The sequence below is a fragment of the Metarhizium brunneum genome, chromosome 1 (genome assembly GCF_013426205.1).
Source record: "Metarhizium brunneum chromosome 1, complete sequence".
In the NCBI taxonomy this organism is placed as follows: domain Eukaryota; kingdom Fungi; phylum Ascomycota; class Sordariomycetes; order Hypocreales; family Clavicipitaceae; genus Metarhizium; species Metarhizium brunneum.
This window is the reverse complement of record NC_089422.1, coordinates 5,561,174-5,578,835: the sequence shown is the minus strand read 5'-3', so window position 1 is coordinate 5,578,835 and position 17,662 is coordinate 5,561,174. Positions and strand designations below refer to the sequence as shown.

Sequence of the window (17,662 nt, the reverse complement as noted above, 5' to 3'; positions counted from 1 at the left end):
ATAAAATCAATAGTGCGTTTGCACCGCCTCAGCTGAGCGATCGTCGTCGCCTCATTGAACTGAGTAGTACAAGTGCCACCCTATTCCATCTGTCAGATGTGTTGATTTCGTCCGCCTTGTTCCTTCTAAACAACGTTTTTCTTCACTGATAGCATGGCATCGCAAGTTGACCCCGTCGGTGTAGCTGGCACAGCTCTCGGCGCTACAAGCCTTCTCGCTCAGGTGTTTGAGGGAACAGTCAAGGCAATCCAGCTATGGCGCAAGGCCGGCGGGGTTGGGGAGGACGCTGCTGTCTTCCAGACCAGATTAGAATTGCAGCTGGCAAGATTCAAGAGCTGGGGAATCGATTGGGGGATTGATCGCGGCCCAGACGGGCTTCACGTCAAGGATCGGCGCTTTCAAGACCATGGCGACACGGCAATCAAATACGTGGTGTTGATACACCACTTTATCGATCAGCTGGACAGCCTGGTGTCGAGCAGTAGTGCGATCAAGGCAGCTTCACAGTCGTCAGTTCTGCCCACGTCTTCAATAGAGAGGCTGGTAGACTTGGCGAGTCCCAACTCTGGGGAAAGACAGGCATTGTCGGACAAGATACGCAGTATCCAAGAAAGCTCCGACTTACAAGAGCAACTGTCATGGGCAGTAAAGGATGGCGAGCCCCTCAAAGCCCTCGATCGGCTGGAGAAGTTCATCAACGACCTTGAGGGATTCTTTACTCCGCCAAAGATTGACCCTGCAGCCAAGTTAGCGCTGAATAGCCTCCTAACAACGATGAACTTGGCGAAATTGCAAATGATTACGGCACAGTCAGACGCAAACTCAGAATTACGGGGTCTCGCTCTTCTGAAATCAACAATCATCGAGATGAATGCGCGAGAATCCGTTTTTGGGGGGGAGGACGTCACTGAAGACGAGGCCAATCTTCACGATACGTCTACGAAGGATGAAAAAGACGGTCACAGCTTCGGCACTTTCGAGAAGGACGGCACACATGACGTGCTGGTGGAGTGGAAAGAGGTTATTGGATCGGAATGCCCGCCCAATCATTCACTGTTCACGTACAAGGCCATGCTTCAGCACCGAATCGAAAATCTCGCAAGGCTATTGAAAGCAGAATACAAGCCAGTCGAACTTCGAACGCTGGACTGTATTGGCGTGGTCAAGAGGTACCTCCGGGGTGGTGATTTAGAGCACGGAATGTTATTCAAGGTTCCTGGTGAAACGTCTACGACACTCTCTGCGATTTTGGAAGAAAATGTCGATTCTTTGGACGCAGGGGAATGGTACCAAGTAGCGACAACACTCTCGAGAGCAGTCTTGTTTTTACATTTAGCAGGCTGGCTGCACAAGGGTATCCGGAGCGACAACATCATGTTTTTTGCAAAGCAGGGGGGCAGGTTTGTATACGACAAGCCACACCTTGTTGGGTTTGAGTACACCAGGGAGGCATCCTCTGCTGGACAAACAGAAGGGGTGGATGACGACTTCCGATTCAATCTGTATCGACACCCGGAAGTCCAGGGGCTTCCAGTCCAAAACTCGAGGACCAATACGACCCGTGCGACGAGAACACCGTTTGACTATCGACACGATGTCTATAGCCTTGGCATTGTACTCTTGGAGCTGGGTCTCAAAGAAAGCGTTGAAACTATGCAGCAGAGGGCCTCCGTTTCGGCTGGCTACGGCAGTCATACTGCCGATGGTTTCTATGAATATCTGCTTAGCCACGAAGTTCCTAAGATGTCATCGAGAATGGGCAAGGGTTACCGAGAGGCGGCGAGAATATGCCTCGAGGGTGGCGTTCAAGCGACGGCAGATGTAAGTATACACGAAGATTTCTATCTCAGAGTTGTTCGAGTACTGGATGACTATCGTGTGAACTAGAACATGGGGCAACAAGGTCTCGGTAGAACTTGGCGCTCGGCGTGGCCGCAGGTACCGCGGTACCCTGTTTCTGTGGGAAAGTACTTTGGCATCGCGCATCTCGGATGTCATCTCTACTAGAGGGGGGATTAAATTAGTACGTAAGTAACTAGTAGTAGACGGAAACTCTCACTCGGAGATGCAACCAAACATGCCGCGAGTCATTAATCAGTACACCGTGAGGATTCTGCAGTGCGCCTTGCTGCTCCTGAGACGTCTTGGGTGGTGTCTTTATGCAGGCATGCACTCGCCCGGCGCCAGGCGGTGTGGCTTTGTCCGGCTTGACGTCAGCTGGTGAAGTCGAGCACGCGGCATTCGACTACACGGGAAGGTTTGTTAGCCGGGCTGAATTGGCTGGCTTGGAGACCGGGAGGAATGATGAGGGGAGTTCAGAGTCACCTCCAGACGTCAGGAGAATTTCATCATGGGTTGACGGCAAGACCCAGCCAGACCCAGCCGGGCCCAAATCTTGGACCCAAAAATAAAGTTGCCGACTGCATCCCCCCGCGCAGTCGAGAGCCCATCGGCCATCTCAAGAACCTAGCAATCTGGGGATGTCGAGAGCGGGTTGGGGGGGTCATCTGGACGCCAATTGTTCGTGATTGATTGCAAGGTTCGGTCAGGCACTCGAGGCCCACAATAAAATCTCCAACATTTGAGCATTTGGACCGGACACTTGACCCAGCATTTCACTGCCTGGTTCAATGCTGCACGTGGCGTCACGGCGTCACGGCAACTGAATTTTTAGACCTGGAGCACTGAGGCCTCATCCCTGGCCGTGTTGGCCACCGCCCGTCCCTGCGCTGGCCCTTGCGCTGGCCCCTTCGCTGGCCCCCTCGCCGACCCACTTTTGCTCGGCCTTCCACCTTTCTGTTGATCCTCCGATTTGACGGCTCCTCCAGTCGGCCTCTCCTAGTTGCAAAACCTTGCTAGACAGTCCTCGGTGCAATAAACACATCTTTTCGCAATCCTGCACCACCTCGCCATTTAACCCCTTTCATCTGCTGCTCATCTTGTCCAGCTTGCTGCTGTTTCTTTCGCTTTCCCGCCCTTCGTTCCTCCGTTGATCGACAACTCTCCCTTGCGCAGACGTCTATTCAATCCACTGATACGACCCAGGTTGGGCGCTCTTCGTCGAATCCTCGTGCATACGACATCACCACCAGCCTTATCTGTCGCCCACGCTTCAACCTCTCTCGCCGACCCGGCTCTCGTTGCAACCCCCGTGTCCGATGCAGCCCATGATTCCGGCTTAAAATAAACCACCCGCGGGCCGCACCACCTCGCCCATACATTGTCTTGCCCGCCGAATGCCCTTTGCCGCATTCCAGGGCCGCTTGCACATTCCCTCTTAACGGCTTTCTCGTACCACGTTACAATTTCGCTCCTGTTTCAACCACGATCAATAAAAACCTCCGAAACTTTGAAATAAACGTCATATAATCGTCCTTCCTCCCTCATCGTCACTGTCTCTGTACGATAAACGTGGACGTGGACTGTACGCCCGATTGGTTGCACCTCTTTGTCTTGTATTGTCTTGTCTCTCGTCGTCCCTCTCTCTACACCGACTAGAGAAATTCTCCCCCCTTACGTTCGTTGATTTACATTGGCGTTCTGAGAGGCTACTCCTCAACTGTTCCTTCAGTTAATTTATTATTTTTTTGGACTTCTTATTGTTCCTTTTATTGCTTAGGTATGAATGCCCTTTGCTGTTGAACATACCTCTCCCTCGACGCCACATGCACCTGATCATGGTGTGGTCATTTGACTGCTCTAAGAGACCTCGCGCCCTCGGCCACCATGGCGTCAAGTTAATAGATAGAGATGCTGACCCTGCTGTAATTTGCAGCGTTTGCGTTTTCCGTTTGTTAGTTCATCTGTGCGGCCGGCACCTTCCTCTTCCTTTGGAGACACCGCGACAGGTTTCGCCAACGACACCAACGACATGGCCAGAAAGTCGATTCCAGTCATGGAATGGGCCCAGGCCCACCACAGTGTTGTGTTTGATGACGATTACGAGCCTCGACATATTGCGCCTGCCCGCCGTGGAGGACCTGAGCAGCGATTTAGAAGTCTAAGCATGTCACTGTCATGGAAGCGGCCCAAGCATTCGCTTTTCGGCCATGATGACATGCGCGACCCAACGCACCATGGGAATGACGCTGCTATTGACGACTCGCATGATGGACCTGAACATCCTCAAGGGCCGACCCATGTTAAGCAAAGACGGGCTTCGGGAAGCCTCAAGGGCATCATTCGCCGTGCATCCATGTCCTTGAAAGGGATCATGCATCGTCGGCCGTCTGTTGCCGCAGCGGATGTGATCTACGAACAAGGCGCTTCAAATGAACGACCCACGACATCACACGGTCCTTGGAACCGCCTGGGACAAGCGGCAAACTTCCACCGTTCTCCTTCTTTCTACGACTTGGACCTGTACCGTGATCCCAACAAGCACGTCCCCATCCCTGGACTAGGAGATGAGCCGCCCGTCATCCCTCATCACACGGGAGCGGCAGCCAAGGCCTCGGCGGCTATGCAAAATGAGTATTTTGCCCGACAACGAGGGCTAAACCCTCCCTCTAGCGACGATGGAAATGACCGCGAGAGTGGCATAGGCATTGCGGTAACCAGGCTATCCGTAGACCTCGACAGCGTCGAACAGGAAAGCGTTTTAGAACAGGATTCTCGCATCAGCCGCATTGATTTCGTTTCCGAGTTACCCGCAGAGCTGGCTATTCACATCTTAGCCTGCTTGGATGCATCGGCCTTGGCCAAGGCGAGTGCCGTGTCTCGTCAGTGGCACCACACTGTTTCGAACCAGCACATCTGGCGCGAGTCTTGCCTCAGAGAAACAACGGGTACTTATGCTACCAGTCGTCCTGTGCAACCGGGTGCTGGCATGGGCGTGCCCAAGATTCACCCACAGAATGACTGGAAGCAGATTTACAAGGTCAAGCTGGAACTGAGCCAGCGGTGGAAGGAGGGCAAGGCCCGTCCAGTCTACTTGCATGGGCATACTGATAGTATCTATTGCCTGCAATTTGATGAGTGCGTTCATCCCGCCCCCCCTTTGCCTACCCTTGAGGAACAACGTTTGCTAACTGGATACTAGATTCAAAATTGTGTCGGGCTCTCGGGACAAGACCATCCGGGTCTGGGACATGCACACGATGGAGTGCAAGCTGGTTATTGGACCCCCAGAGGTCGTTGACGGCCCGCATTTGCTGGTGGACGAAGAAGGCAACCCAAGCCACTACGCGGCAGGATCCGACAATGAGCAGACCGCCTTGTCACTGCCAAACACTGTGTCTTTCCCCGAGCACCACAAGGCTTCGATTTTGTGTTTGCAGTATGACGATGAGATCTTGGTGACTGGCTCATCCGACTCTACGTGCATCGTATACGATGTCAAGGCTGGGTACCGACCAATTCGACGACTTCGACATCACACGGCGGCTGTTTTGGACCTGGCTTTTGACAAGAAGCACATTGTGACGTGCAGCAAGGACATTAGCATCTGTGTATGGGACAGGGAAACTGGTGCTTTACTTCGACAGCTCCGCGGCCACACCGGCCCCGTCAACGCCGTGCAAATGCGCGGCAACACGATTGTATCTTGCTCTGGAGACTTCCGTGTGAAGCTGTGGAACATTGATACCGGCAAGAACATTCGCGAATTCGTCGGCCACACCAAGGGCCTGGCCTGCTCGCAATTTTCCGAGGACGGCAGATTTGTGGCATCCGCCGGAAACGACAAGGTGATTCGCATTTGGGATGCCAACACGGGCGAGTGTGTTCGTGAGATGAAGGCGCACGAGAACCTAGTGCGCAGCCTGCACATAGACAGCGTGAGCGGCCGACTTGTCAGCGGCAGCTACGACACCGACATCAAAGTGTGGGACATGGAAACGGGCAACCAGCTGCTCGACTTCCCCCGCTGGCACTCTAGCTGGGTACTCAGCGCGAAGAGCGACTACCGCCGAATCGTCAGCACTGGCCAGGATCCCAAGATTCTCATCATGGACTTTGGTGCCGGAGTGGATGGCATTGGGCAGCTGGAAACCAGTGCGGCACAAGCCACCGACTAATTCTTCATATTGGTATCGTATCGGGGCAGACGTACAGGTTGCCAACAAGCCGGTTAATGGGGAGTCGTTTCGGCGTATTATGTGTGACACAAGCCGTAGGGTCTTGCCGGCACGAGCTTCCCGTAGCGGAACAGGGCCGTCTATGCCGCATCAAGTCTTTGTCTTGAGTTTCATGACTTGGCAAATCTTGTTGTGTTATACTGTTGTTATTGTAGGTTGCATCGAGGCGTTCAGGGGGGCATCAATATCGCATATGTTAGCGAGATAGGCCCGCACCAAGCCCAATTGGCAGCGGTTTCATTTCCTTTCTGGGCATCATCTTGGACACGGGGGAGTACTTTTTTCTTTTTTGCCTTTTTTTGTCCTACTTTTAGCATAGATTCGGGTTAGCGGTTCAGACTGTGGTAATGTAGAAATGGTCCATGACCTAATAGATTTATCGTGCATTCGTCACAGCCCTGTACAAGCCGAGATTGTGAAACGGCACACAGCGGGCGAGATTCCCCGGGCCGAAGTGGTACTTGATTCCTTGGGTCGGCGGTCCTTATTCTTCTTGTTGATGTTCTGTTCTTTTTTTTCTTCTTCTTGGCCATGCATCTGGCTGCGCAGGTGACGATGTTCGCGTGGCTCGGGGTGGTAGTTTTGCTGCACATGATTTTGGCAGGTGTGAGTGTGGGGTTAGGCTTCTGCAGTGGATTATGGAGTACAGCTGGTGGCTTGTTTTTTGTGCGGGGGGGGGCGTCAAGTGATTAGCTGCTGTGTGAGGAGTGCGCATATGTGAGTGAGGTACTCCGTACCACGACCTTCACTAGCATCTTGAGTGGTATGTGACGGGGTGGTTGTGCATACCTGGTATCCAGGCTGAAAGGGTTTTTCGACGCGGACGAGTGAATGGGCTAAGTTCGGTATACTCCGTACATAGAGTACTCCATGTGCAGACTGGTGTTGCTGGGTGGTGAGTCATTATGGTGAGTGGTTGTGTTTGCTGCCGTTACATGGTGGCCCGTCATTAGTGATGATCTGAATACTGCTATGCTAGGGAGTTGCAGACTTTGCTTGCATTTGCGCAGATGCGGGGAGCAGATGCTGCCAGCTTGTCGATGCATGTGTAGCTGCGGCAAAGCATGCCTGGGGGTGGTTATTGAAGTACCAAGGTGCTGTAGGTAGGTGACTCTATTTACCTGGTCACCAGACATGGACGTCTTCTGTCTCCTGTGCTGCTGCTCGGACGCTATTCCACGTTGCTGGACGCTCAGCTCGTGCGAGCGCAATGGATTCGCGGGCTCTTTTGGGGCAGACGCGACGCATGTGACGCTGGCGCGACGTTACTTGGACTCTGAGTTGACTGCGATGCACGCGTCGGGCAGAAATTAAGAGATGGCATGTGTCGGAAGCCTGGCCGGTTGTGACACACATTTACATGATGTGTTAACCTACTACGTATTGGGCCAAGTGTACAGCATGTAGGACCCCCGGCTTGGTGTTTGTGGCGCCTGCGGCAAGGGCGAGGTACGGGTTACTGGTTGGCCCAAAGCGTCGAGTGGTCGAAACGATATTGTTTCGAAACCAAGTTTAGAACGCAGCATTGAAGGCTTCTCGGCGCTTGCTGTGTCAATGTGAATGTGCGCGCGTGCGTGCGCGCGCTACCCTCGCGAGTCCGCTTTGTCAAGCCGAACAATGCCCCAGACATTGCAGACAAGAGACAGCACAACTCGCTTGCTAGGTACCTACTAGGTAGATACATGTAGTTGTTTGGCACATGATTATACATACTAGGTACATACTAGGTACATATGCGGTGGTGCTGAGTCATGCAGCGAGGTGCCATCGTCTCATAACCGCGACGAGAAGGGGCTATCGTGCGCAGAGCACGGGAGAAAAAATCGGAACCTAGAAATTTCTGTAGTCTAAGCCATTTAGGTGACAACAGGTTAGATTCCAGGGTATATGTGCTGATACAAAGGTTCGTACGTGCTCGTCGTGCTATGCATCAGCAGCCATCAATTCCAAGGCGCGCGCCTCGACAGCCAGGAGAGATGGATCGTCGTCTCTAAGTAGTTTCGATTGGCGATTGGGTTCCTGGCTCCCGGCAGAAGCGGCAGAAGCCCGTGTCTATTCACTCGCGTGGTGACTGGGACTGGAACGATTCCTGACTGGCCGCTCCATCTCCCTGTGCAACACAAAGCCAGCGCAGACGGTGGGAATAGGCAAATATCCAGTTTGGCCTGGTCTCTGTGCTCATCAACCGTGACTCGCACACTCAATAGTTTTCTGCCCATTCTCCGGTTTTGGCACCCACCATACGGAGTAATCCATCCATATTTGCACATGCCAAGCCGCTGGTGGGCTCTCTAATAACTGCATACATATGTATATGTGTGCAATATATTGATGGATCACTACTTTGCCGTGGAATATTCCCTACTCCATACTAGTACACAATCCATTAGATACACGGTAGTCGAGCGCTTTAACCCTGAACTCGAACCCTTGGGTTGTGGATAGTAGTTGGGCGAAATCGGCCTACTCTGTACTTCCGCACCACTGTGGACTTGACTTTGGCATGTCTTGTCGCTCATCATACGCAAAAACCCTTCGGGGAAAATGGCATAGTACTACATATTAATATACATATTTGCTTGGTATGCTCCATACATACGTCATGAAATACCCTTGCCGTGCGTTGGTGGCCCTCCCTCGGCCAGTCCGGAAGGAAGCCCTACCACAAGCTCTGGATGTGCGAAGTAGTCTGCCTCGTACGGAGTACAATAAATACCGTCATGCAGCGAGGAGTCCATATATACAATGCTGGTTGGCAACCAAGCAGAGAGTCTGTTTTCGCCCATCGTCGCGCTCCAGTGACCGCGCAATGCTGCGTTTATACTGCTGGCTGGTACATTACATCTGGAATGCCCCGAATACTCTAGCCCGATTGGTAGCCTCATGTCACGTGCACTGGGCGCCACAAGCCATCAATTTAACGCCTGGAACGCGGGCCTTTCCCGTCGTGGTTTTTTGGTGGGCTGGGTTGATTGGATGGCCAACGCACGCCACTGTCGAGAAAAAGCATCGTCCCAGGACCCGAGGTAGCTGAGGCAAGACAGGGGTCACGGAATCAATCCGGGACAGCGAGTGCGTGTGTGCTTGGTCAAACAAAAAGACGACATCACAAAGTCTGTAATAGCTGTCTGCCTGGTTGCCTGGTGCGTTGCGTTGGGGAGTTTATATGTACATATTGACATTACGGAACCAAGTTAGAGTTCAATGTTGCGCGACTCACGCAACCGCAGAAGCCCTGTTCATCAGTGGCAGCCATTCCCTCGGTGTCGATGCAGCCAATGGTGTCAGTCCGTGCCTGACAGACCCGCGCCAGAAGGACCCACTTCCCGCGGACAACCCCCTGTGACCTGTCTGAGAGGATGGCTCTGCCAAGTCAGGCCTTGGATCATCCAGCACTGAATGCCCAGGACCCTTGATGGGAACCCTGGTCAGCATTGATTCATTGCCCTTCATCATGGCCACGGCACCCTGTACAGTCTGGGTTTGAAAATCATGCGTCCTTTGCTTGGCTCGTATTATGCGTGGTATTGTACGGGGTATCCTGCTCGCACAATATCACCTTGGACTATTACTAACTTTTCGCATACACACTTCATTTCTTGGCCATGGACGAATGAGATGTGAGCATAGCAGCCGCCAGTTTTTTGGGTTACACCAGACATAATAAGGAAGAGCCCGCCGTTGATTCCTTCCCTCTGCAAGCTGGTGCCGCGGCGCAACTTCATCGACTTCCATTCAATACACACACACTCGCTTCTCTCACAGTCTCTCAGGCCTTTCTTTCTTTCTTTCGTTTCTGTTCTCTTCTTTTGCAACAACCGAATCTCTTTAATCCCCAACGTCAACTCCATACTTGGCCCCGATTCGGGCCTTCGACAAACACTTCTCTCGCTCCTTAATTCCTACCTGGCAGCCGCGCATTGCATCGGTACGTTTTTGCTCCTTCCCCGTGCTTTACTGCATCACATTTCCTACCAGCCGACTTGGGACGATTCGAACCAAATGGACCTCATCTTCCTTGCATTGCGTTGCGTCACCCTTTGCTCTTCACCCTCACAACATTAAAGCATTCTGGAGTCCATAATGCTGCGTTTGCCTATTCGCTTGGCATCCTTTCCACCGTCGGCACCTTTTCCTCGGGTGACCATCACCACGACGAGCGAACTCATAGTCTGGCAGTGCCGTGACAGGGTGCATTTGCACTTTGCAAAAACTTCCCCCTTTGTCGCAGGCAAGTGACTGCCATGGTGTTGTGGAGAATGGATTGGCCTTCATCTGGCACTCCTGTATTGATACGCCGACCCCCTTGTTCCCCTGGTCGTTGTACGCCCTCGCACCAACCACCTCTCACAATTCTGTCGTCGCGCTACTGGTCATGGTGCTCTCCTGGCTTGGCCAGGACGAACCTCCAGTCCGATTTACCCCTGCACAAGAAGTCTTGCTGTGTGGGATTGACATGGCCGGCCATGTGATGCACTCAAGTCCCGTGCAAGAGCTAGGTCACTCAATAGGGCCGGATTTACTCCCAAGTTGCATCTATAGTTCCTCCCAAGATGCTGGTCATAAACCCAAGCGGCATCTTGGCCCCCCCCAAATCACTATGTTCCAATTGATACCTGGGCGGACGTTTCAAACCGGCTCCATGGCTTGCTCTGTCCATAGCAGTCGTATATAATGAGGCGCTCTGCTCTATAGTCCGTTTGTTTGGTTTGACTGTATCCTTGACTTGGTCTGGTTCAACGTCAGTTGGCCTATTGGCGATTTTTCTCTCTTTTGGTTTACCACTACCCTCAAAGTATATTTGGTACACATGTCCGTTCTTCTCTGCGTCCAGAGTTTCTAGCATCTCTTGCGTTGAATGTGACAACCCAAACGTCACAAGATTCTGCCTTGCATCACCAGCTCTTCTACGCGCAATCCTTTCCACGGCCATCATTGCTGACTATTAAGTCTTCTCTTCTCGCAGAAACTCTCAGTTGATCATAAGACACGGGCATCTTTCAAACGAACAGGCAGCTAATTCCATTTCACCATGGGACTGTCGACATTCGTCTCAGCGTCCCTGCTGACGCTCCAACTCTTTTCTTCGCCCTCACTTGCAGCACCATCACCTGGCTTCGATGTTAAGTTTACCAACTTTACCAATGTTGCCACCAACGGAAGCTGGTGGATGGCGGACATAAAGCGACAGGGTAATGCGCCCTTTGCTAATGGAACTTACTCCGTCTTTCGCAACGTGAAAGACGGAGAGTTCGGCGCCAAGGGCGATGGAATTACCGATGATACCGACGCCATCAATAAGGCCATCTCGGACGGGGGGCGCTGTGGTGACGGGTGCGACTCTAGAACCACAACTCCCGCCCTCGTGTATTTTCCTCCCGGTACCTACCTTGTGTCAAAGCCCATCATCCAATATTACTATACGCAGCTTGTTGGTGATGCTGCTAGCGTGCCTACTCTCAAGGCCAGCGCCAACTTTGAGGGAATTGCCGTTATCGACTCGAATCCTTATAAAAGCGACGGCAGCAATTGGCATACCAACCAAAACAACTTCTTTCGGCAAATTCGAAACTTCGTCATTGATCTCACCGATCTTCGCCAAGAGACTGGTACGGGTATCCACTGGCAAGTTGCTCAGGCCACCTCGCTGCAAAACATTGTGTTCAACATGGTTCAGAGCAAATCATCCCAGAACAAGCAGCAGGGTATCTTTATGGAGAATGGATCTGGCGGTTTCATGAGCGACTTGACCTTCAACGGTGGTGCTCTTGGCGCATTTTTCGGCAACCAGCAGTTCACCACTCGCAACCTCAAGTTTAACAACTGTGGAACTGCCATCTTCATGAACTGGAACTGGGTCTGGACTTTGCACGGCATCTCTATCGACAACTGCGACGTTGGTATCAACATGGCCAACGGAGGCAGCGTCCAGACTGTCGGATCCGTTCTTCTTACCGATAGCACCATCTCCAACACTCGTGTCGGTATCATCACCGCCTATAAACCCAGCCAATCAGGCACCAATGGTACTCTTGTTCTGGACAATGTTGACACGACCAAGGGCGTCCCTGTTGCCGTCCAGAATGACAGAAATCAGACGATTCTAGCTGGCAATTCTCTCATCCAATCCTGGGTGCAAGGCCGATCATATGTAGGCGCAACTGGCAAGGCCGGACAGGATGCGAGAAGTCCCGTTCCTAAGCCTGCTGCTCTTACCGACAGCACCGGCAAAATTGTCACAAAAAGCAAGCCTCAGTATGAGACCGTTCCGGCGTCCAAGTTCATTTCTGTCAAGTCACAAGGCGCCAAAGGTGACGGGAAGACTGATGATACCGCTGCCTTCCAGCAAGTCTTCGACAATATCCGTCCGGGCGAGATTGTTTACATCGACCATGGTGTTTACGTCATTAAAGATACCGTCAGGGTCCCTAAGGACGTCAAGATTGTTGGCGAGTCATGGCCCCTAATTCTCGCTGGTGGCTGCAAGAACTTCGCAGATGAGTCAAAGCCCAAGCCTGTGTTCCAAGTCGGTCAACCTGGCGAGACTGGCAACATCGAAATGCAGGACTTCATACTTGCAACTAAGGGCCCTCAGCCCGGCGCTATTCTTATGCAGGTCAATGTTGCTGGCGAAAGCAAGGGATCTGTCGGTCTCTGGGATGTTCACTTCCGCGTTGCGGGCGCCACTGGCACTAAGCTCCAGTCAGACAAGTGCAGCAAGGATCCCAAAACAGAGGCCCCGCCCAACCCCCGGTGCGTTGGCTCCTTCATGTTGGTCCACGTTACTCGGGATGCCAGTGCCTACTTCGAGAACACTTGGTTCTGGGTCGCCGATCATGAGCTTGACCTGGCTGACCACAACCAAATCAACATTTACAACGGTCGTGGCGTCCTCATCGAGAGCACCAAGGGACTCTGGCTGTGGGGAACGGCTTCTGAGCACAACCAGCTTTATAACTACCAGCTCACCAACGCTGAGAATGTTTACATGTCACTCATTCAAACCGAGACGGCATATATGCAGGGCAACCCAGATGCCCGCGTCCCATTCAAGGTCAACAGCCAGTTCTCTGATCCCGACTTCTCCACGTGCACCGGTCCTAGGTGTGCCCGCACATGGGGTCTTCGAGCTCAGAACTCTAGCAACGTCTTTGTGTATGGCGGCGGCTTGTACAGCTTCTACGATAACTACGACCAGGAATGTGTGGCTGCCAACAACTGCCAAGACGAGATGATCTCTATTGAGAATTCCGAGCTACACATGTTCGGCATCAGCACCAAGGCTAGCGTCTCTATGGTGACCTTGAATGGACAGGCAGCGATCCAAGACTCTGAAAACCGCAATAATTTTTGCGCCGCGATTGCTGCTTTTGCGTCATCGTAGGATTATGACGAAAAGCTACCACCAGAAAGCCAGGGGCCTGGAGAAGATGTTCTTGGCCAGGAAAAGACTGCTGGCGTAGCAAATGCAGCTGCATCAACGAAGACGTTGCACGAGACGTTGGCGGCGTGCAGCGATCTGTCAATTGCCATTCGGACAACGACTGTGTTTGTCGTTGCGACCTCGATGCCTGAACATAAATGAGCAATACATATATATATGGGCTGGAGATGTGACGAAGCTTTTTGGCATGTTTTGATTGTCTATTCAAAAAGTGTTGCGGCGCGACAGCTGCGAGTGACGCACGCCAGGGGCAGTAGACTGACGAGCAGAATATCGATGTGTTTGTTGCAATATACCTAGGTAGCTTTCCAATATAGGTAGTTGATTTAATGACTCAAGGCTGGTGCAAGCACGAATGACGTAGCTCTTGGATGACACGGTGTGGTGGTGTGCAACGTGCGACTGAATGAACAAATAATAGGGACAAATGAAATTGTTTATGTCCACCAGGCCTCGAACATGGCGCCAAATGAGCCTGTTTTAATTTGTTCGGCTACATGCAGCAAAGAAGATTTAACTCGACGCCTTGCTCACCGTGGAGCAATGCATAACAAGGTGGTTGATGGGGTGCGACGATATGGCGGGCTCGTGCTTTCTATTTCATCTTGATTGAAGCTGCCGCAGGGACACTCTCGGGGCATGGAAGGAATGGCACCAGAAGACAAAGCTGCTTTGGCTGTTGAAAGCTTTGGGGTCCTGCGTTTGCAGCTTGTCGTCGACTGGATGCATTTGCTTGCTGCGTACAAAGTATGACGGTGCTTGGTGTCTGGCCTTGGCCTGGGATGTGGTTACCTAAAGTCTGGTGCTTTTGGAGGGATTGGGTCTGGTGTTTGCTTCAATGTTCCTTTGGGCTGCGATCGTTGTTTAGTTAGCGGGCGGTGTTTGGTACGTGGGATTTGGATACGTGAAGATCAAATGGCTTGGAGATGAGGCCAAGTTTGTATGGGAGTGATGCTGCTGGTTCGGAACAAAAAATGGGGCTGTAGCATCAGTGTGGGCTCCACCCCCGGACCCTGCGAGCCCACCTACCCGGTAGCTCAAACGTCAACTTCGAAACTGAGAAATTTGCTACTCCGTACGGAATACCAGAGACTTCACCACCTCCGTCGCACCAGCGAGTTAATCCACAATGGCCGCTCAGCGCCAGGGCTTCCGCCTCTTCTTCCTGCTTCTGGAGCCCGTTTCGGCCCTGGTGGGCGCCTACTTCAACCACTTCCGCCAAAGTGACTACCTGGCGCTGCTTGATGGCGTGTCTGCCCCGTCGGACGCTTCTGCCCTGCCGCTCGGCACGTCGGTCGCCATGTCCCAGCTGGCGAATATGTACTTCTTCTTTGCTATCAACGAGGCCCTTGTCCTGCGGTCGACGTGGGACATGCGCGTCTGGAGGACCGTCCTGCTCGTGATGCTGATTGCGGATTTTGGCCATTTGTATTCGATGAGGGCCCTGGGGCCCGCCATCTACTACGATGTGTTTGGTTGGAATGCCGGGGACTGGGGGAACGTGCCGTGGGTGTATGCTGGGGCTGCGTTGAGGATATGTTTTCTCGCGGGTGTTGGGTTGCGGGATTCAAAGAGACGACAAGGCTAGGCGGGTGTGGCATTCTTCATGTAAGTATGTAGATTCATTTACTATGTACGTAGATCGAGGATGTTGAGCAATACATGTCGAGAAGCGACAAGACTGGAGGCTCTAGGAGAAAAAGACGAGGAAAAATAAAATTCCATTCCTACCCGTGATGCTGCCATATTTCTGCCACGCCCGGCCTTGATATCGACGAGGTCCAACTCGCGCCCGCTGCTGTTTGCATCCGACGCTTTTTGTTGGTGGAAGAATCGGTGCTCTGAAATGGATTATCAAGCCACCATTCAGCACTGTCGTCATGGCGGGGTAAAAGGTCCCCCCAGGTTCGGGGAGTTTGACACCGAGCCTGTCCAAACCCTTCATTTCTTTCCTGGACACAACGACCGGGCTTGTGCCCGCGCTGGTGCCGCAACGCCGGTTTTGATCTTGGGGCAACAAGATCTGGACTGTAATTCATGGCGATTGAGGTGGCTCCCTTGTTCCCCACGAGACGGACAATGTGCCCCTCATGTGCAAGTGTGTCCTCGTAGGATGAGGGGCAGCTCTCCAGGATTGAACGTAGGTTAATATATGGGTTGCCTGCCGTTCGTTTCTCCTGGCTTCGTCTCGTACTCCCTGAACCAGTTTTAAATCTCATACCCGCCTGGCGTTGCAAAACCGTGTCGACCAAGTCATTCCTGTCATCCACTCAGCTGATATCGCGACTTTGAACTTGACCTTCATATTGGTTGCCAACGAACAATGTCCTATCCCGACAAGTTCAGTGGCTTTCAAGCCCCGGCCGCCGAAAGATGGCTCGAATTTGAGAAAAACTCCTGGACCCCGCGTCCCTTTGGCGACTACGACGTCGACATCAAGATCGAATGCTGTGGTGTCTGTGCCAGTGACATGCACACCATAAGTGGCGATTGGGGAGGCTGCCCTTACCCGCTGGCCGTCGGGCACGAAGTTGTTGGCAAAGTCCTGCGCGTTGGACCCAAGGTCACCTTGGCCAAGGTTGGGCAGCGTGTTGGTTGCGGTGCCCAGGTGTATTCGTGCCTGGATTGCCGACAGTGCAAGAACGACAACGAGACGTATTGTAAGCATCAGATTGACGCCTACGGCGCACCCTACCTGGATACCGGCTACACGACACAGGGAGGTTATTCATCACATAGCCGAATCCATGAATATTGGTAAGGAGAAAGAAACCCAAATCTGTGCTGCACAACAGCTGGTCAGGCTGCCAATCTGACGACCGGGGCAGGCACAGATGCTAACATCAGCTTATAGGGTGTACCCCATCCCGGATGCCATCACCAGCTCAGAGGCTGCGCCAATGCTCTGCGCCGGCATCACGGTTTATAGCCCCCTAAAGCGATTCGGGGCTGGGCCGGGCAAGAAGGTTGGTGTCGTTGGCATCGGTGGTCTTGGACACTTCGCCGTCATGTTCGCAAAGGCGCTGGGAGCCGAAGTCTGGGCCATTTCCCGCTCACGGGCCAAGGAGGCGGATGCCAAGAAGATGGGCGCGGATGGATTCCTGGCCACGAGCGAGAAGGGCTGGAACGAGCCGCACAAGATGACGTTTGATCTCATCATCAACACGGCCAACTCATTCGACGGCTTCCAGCTCAGCGAGTACCTGAGCCTGCTCGACGTCCACGGCCGATGGAACTCTGTCGGCCTACCCGGTGGTGAAGGCATCAAGGTGAATAATTTTGATTTCATCTCAAATGGCTGCTTCATTGGAAGCTCGCACTTGGGAAGCCGCCGGGAGATGCTGGAAATGTTCGAGCTTGCTGCTGAGAAGGGCATTAAATCATGGGTGGAGGAGATTCCCATCTCAAGGGAAGGCCTGCAGCAGGCCATGGCCAAGCTGGAGAACAGCAGCGTTCGCTATCGATCCTGCATGACGGGTTATGATGAGGCATTTGGCAACTGATGAGGATCTTGTCTGGATATGATGCGAAAGATGATGGGCAACGTGTGTACTTTAAATTTGTGCAACAACAGCCAAATGGGAACCTTGATGTCTTGGTTGGCGGTTTGGGAAGGAGCCACAGGACGTCAGCTGGTTGTTGCCGATTTGTTACTCCGTATTGGGTGCTATTTTTTTCTGCACACTAGAACTCCGCACCGTCAGGTGAAGATTGAATTGGATGAAACAACCATGAACAGGAGCCACTGTCTCAGCATATTCAGTTTCCAACTTTGCAGCCTTTTCGGTGGTGCTACTCCGTCGTCCATCACCAGCGCCCCACAGCTCCGCAGTCGGTTGCGCTAGTCCAGACTGGTCTCGCCGAAGAAGCCTCGCCGAACCTGCACCACGTTTTGCCGCGAAACTGGCCTGTCAAATCCGTTCACATTCATTCTCATCCAGGGTCCTGCATCCTTTTGCACGGTCGCACCACATGAGTCACTCGGAACCAGATTCCTGGAACAGCAGTAGAAGCATTGGCGATATGTTCTTTCGGCGAGCTCAATTTGGAAGGACAAGTACCTGCCTACACGTGCACTAACAGCTGTTGGTGTATGGGCGCTGTGACGAGTTTGTTGCCCTGGCATATTTCCAATCTCTCA

The 17,662-nt window shown here is 52.7% G+C and overlaps 5 protein-coding genes across 5 annotated transcripts; all 5 read left to right on the top strand.

Annotated features, from left to right (window-relative positions):
• Positions 1-153: 153 nt before the first annotated feature.
• G6M90_00g016740 (uncharacterized protein) lies at positions 154-1,887 on the top strand (the record flags this gene model as incomplete). The annotated part of the gene is made up of 1 exon (XM_014693370.1): positions 154-1,887. One exon carries the CDS (start codon positions 154-156, stop codon positions 1,885-1,887), a length of 1,734 nt encoding a protein of 577 aa, XP_014548856.1.
• A 1,984-nt stretch (positions 1,888-3,871) lies between these two features.
• Positions 3,872-6,017, top strand: Btrc (F-box/WD repeat-containing protein 1A; the record flags this gene model as incomplete). Its single annotated transcript, XM_014693371.1, has 2 exons — positions 3,872-4,977; positions 5,042-6,017. The coding sequence occupies 2 exons, from the start codon at positions 3,872-3,874 to the stop codon at positions 6,015-6,017; spliced, it is 2,082 nt and encodes a 693-aa protein (XP_014548857.1).
• Positions 6,018-11,109: 5,092 nt separating this feature from the next.
• EXG1 (Glucan 1,3-beta-glucosidase) lies at positions 11,110-13,461 on the top strand (the record flags this gene model as incomplete). The annotated part of the gene is made up of 1 exon (XM_014693372.1): positions 11,110-13,461. The coding sequence occupies one exon, from the start codon at positions 11,110-11,112 to the stop codon at positions 13,459-13,461; it is 2,352 nt and encodes a 783-aa protein (XP_014548858.1).
• Positions 13,462-14,650: 1,189 nt separating this feature from the next.
• G6M90_00g016710 (uncharacterized protein) lies at positions 14,651-15,109 on the top strand (the record flags this gene model as incomplete). Its single annotated transcript, XM_014693373.1, has 1 exon — positions 14,651-15,109. The coding sequence occupies one exon, from the start codon at positions 14,651-14,653 to the stop codon at positions 15,107-15,109; it is 459 nt and encodes a 152-aa protein (XP_014548859.1).
• A 735-nt stretch (positions 15,110-15,844) lies between these two features.
• On the top strand, positions 15,845-17,024 carry ADH6_0 (NADP-dependent alcohol dehydrogenase 6; the record flags this gene model as incomplete). The annotated part of the gene is made up of 2 exons (XM_014693374.1): positions 15,845-16,278; positions 16,376-17,024. 2 exons carry the CDS (start codon positions 15,845-15,847, stop codon positions 17,022-17,024), a joined length of 1,083 nt encoding a protein of 360 aa, XP_014548860.1.
• Positions 17,025-17,662: the final 638 nt, after the last annotated feature.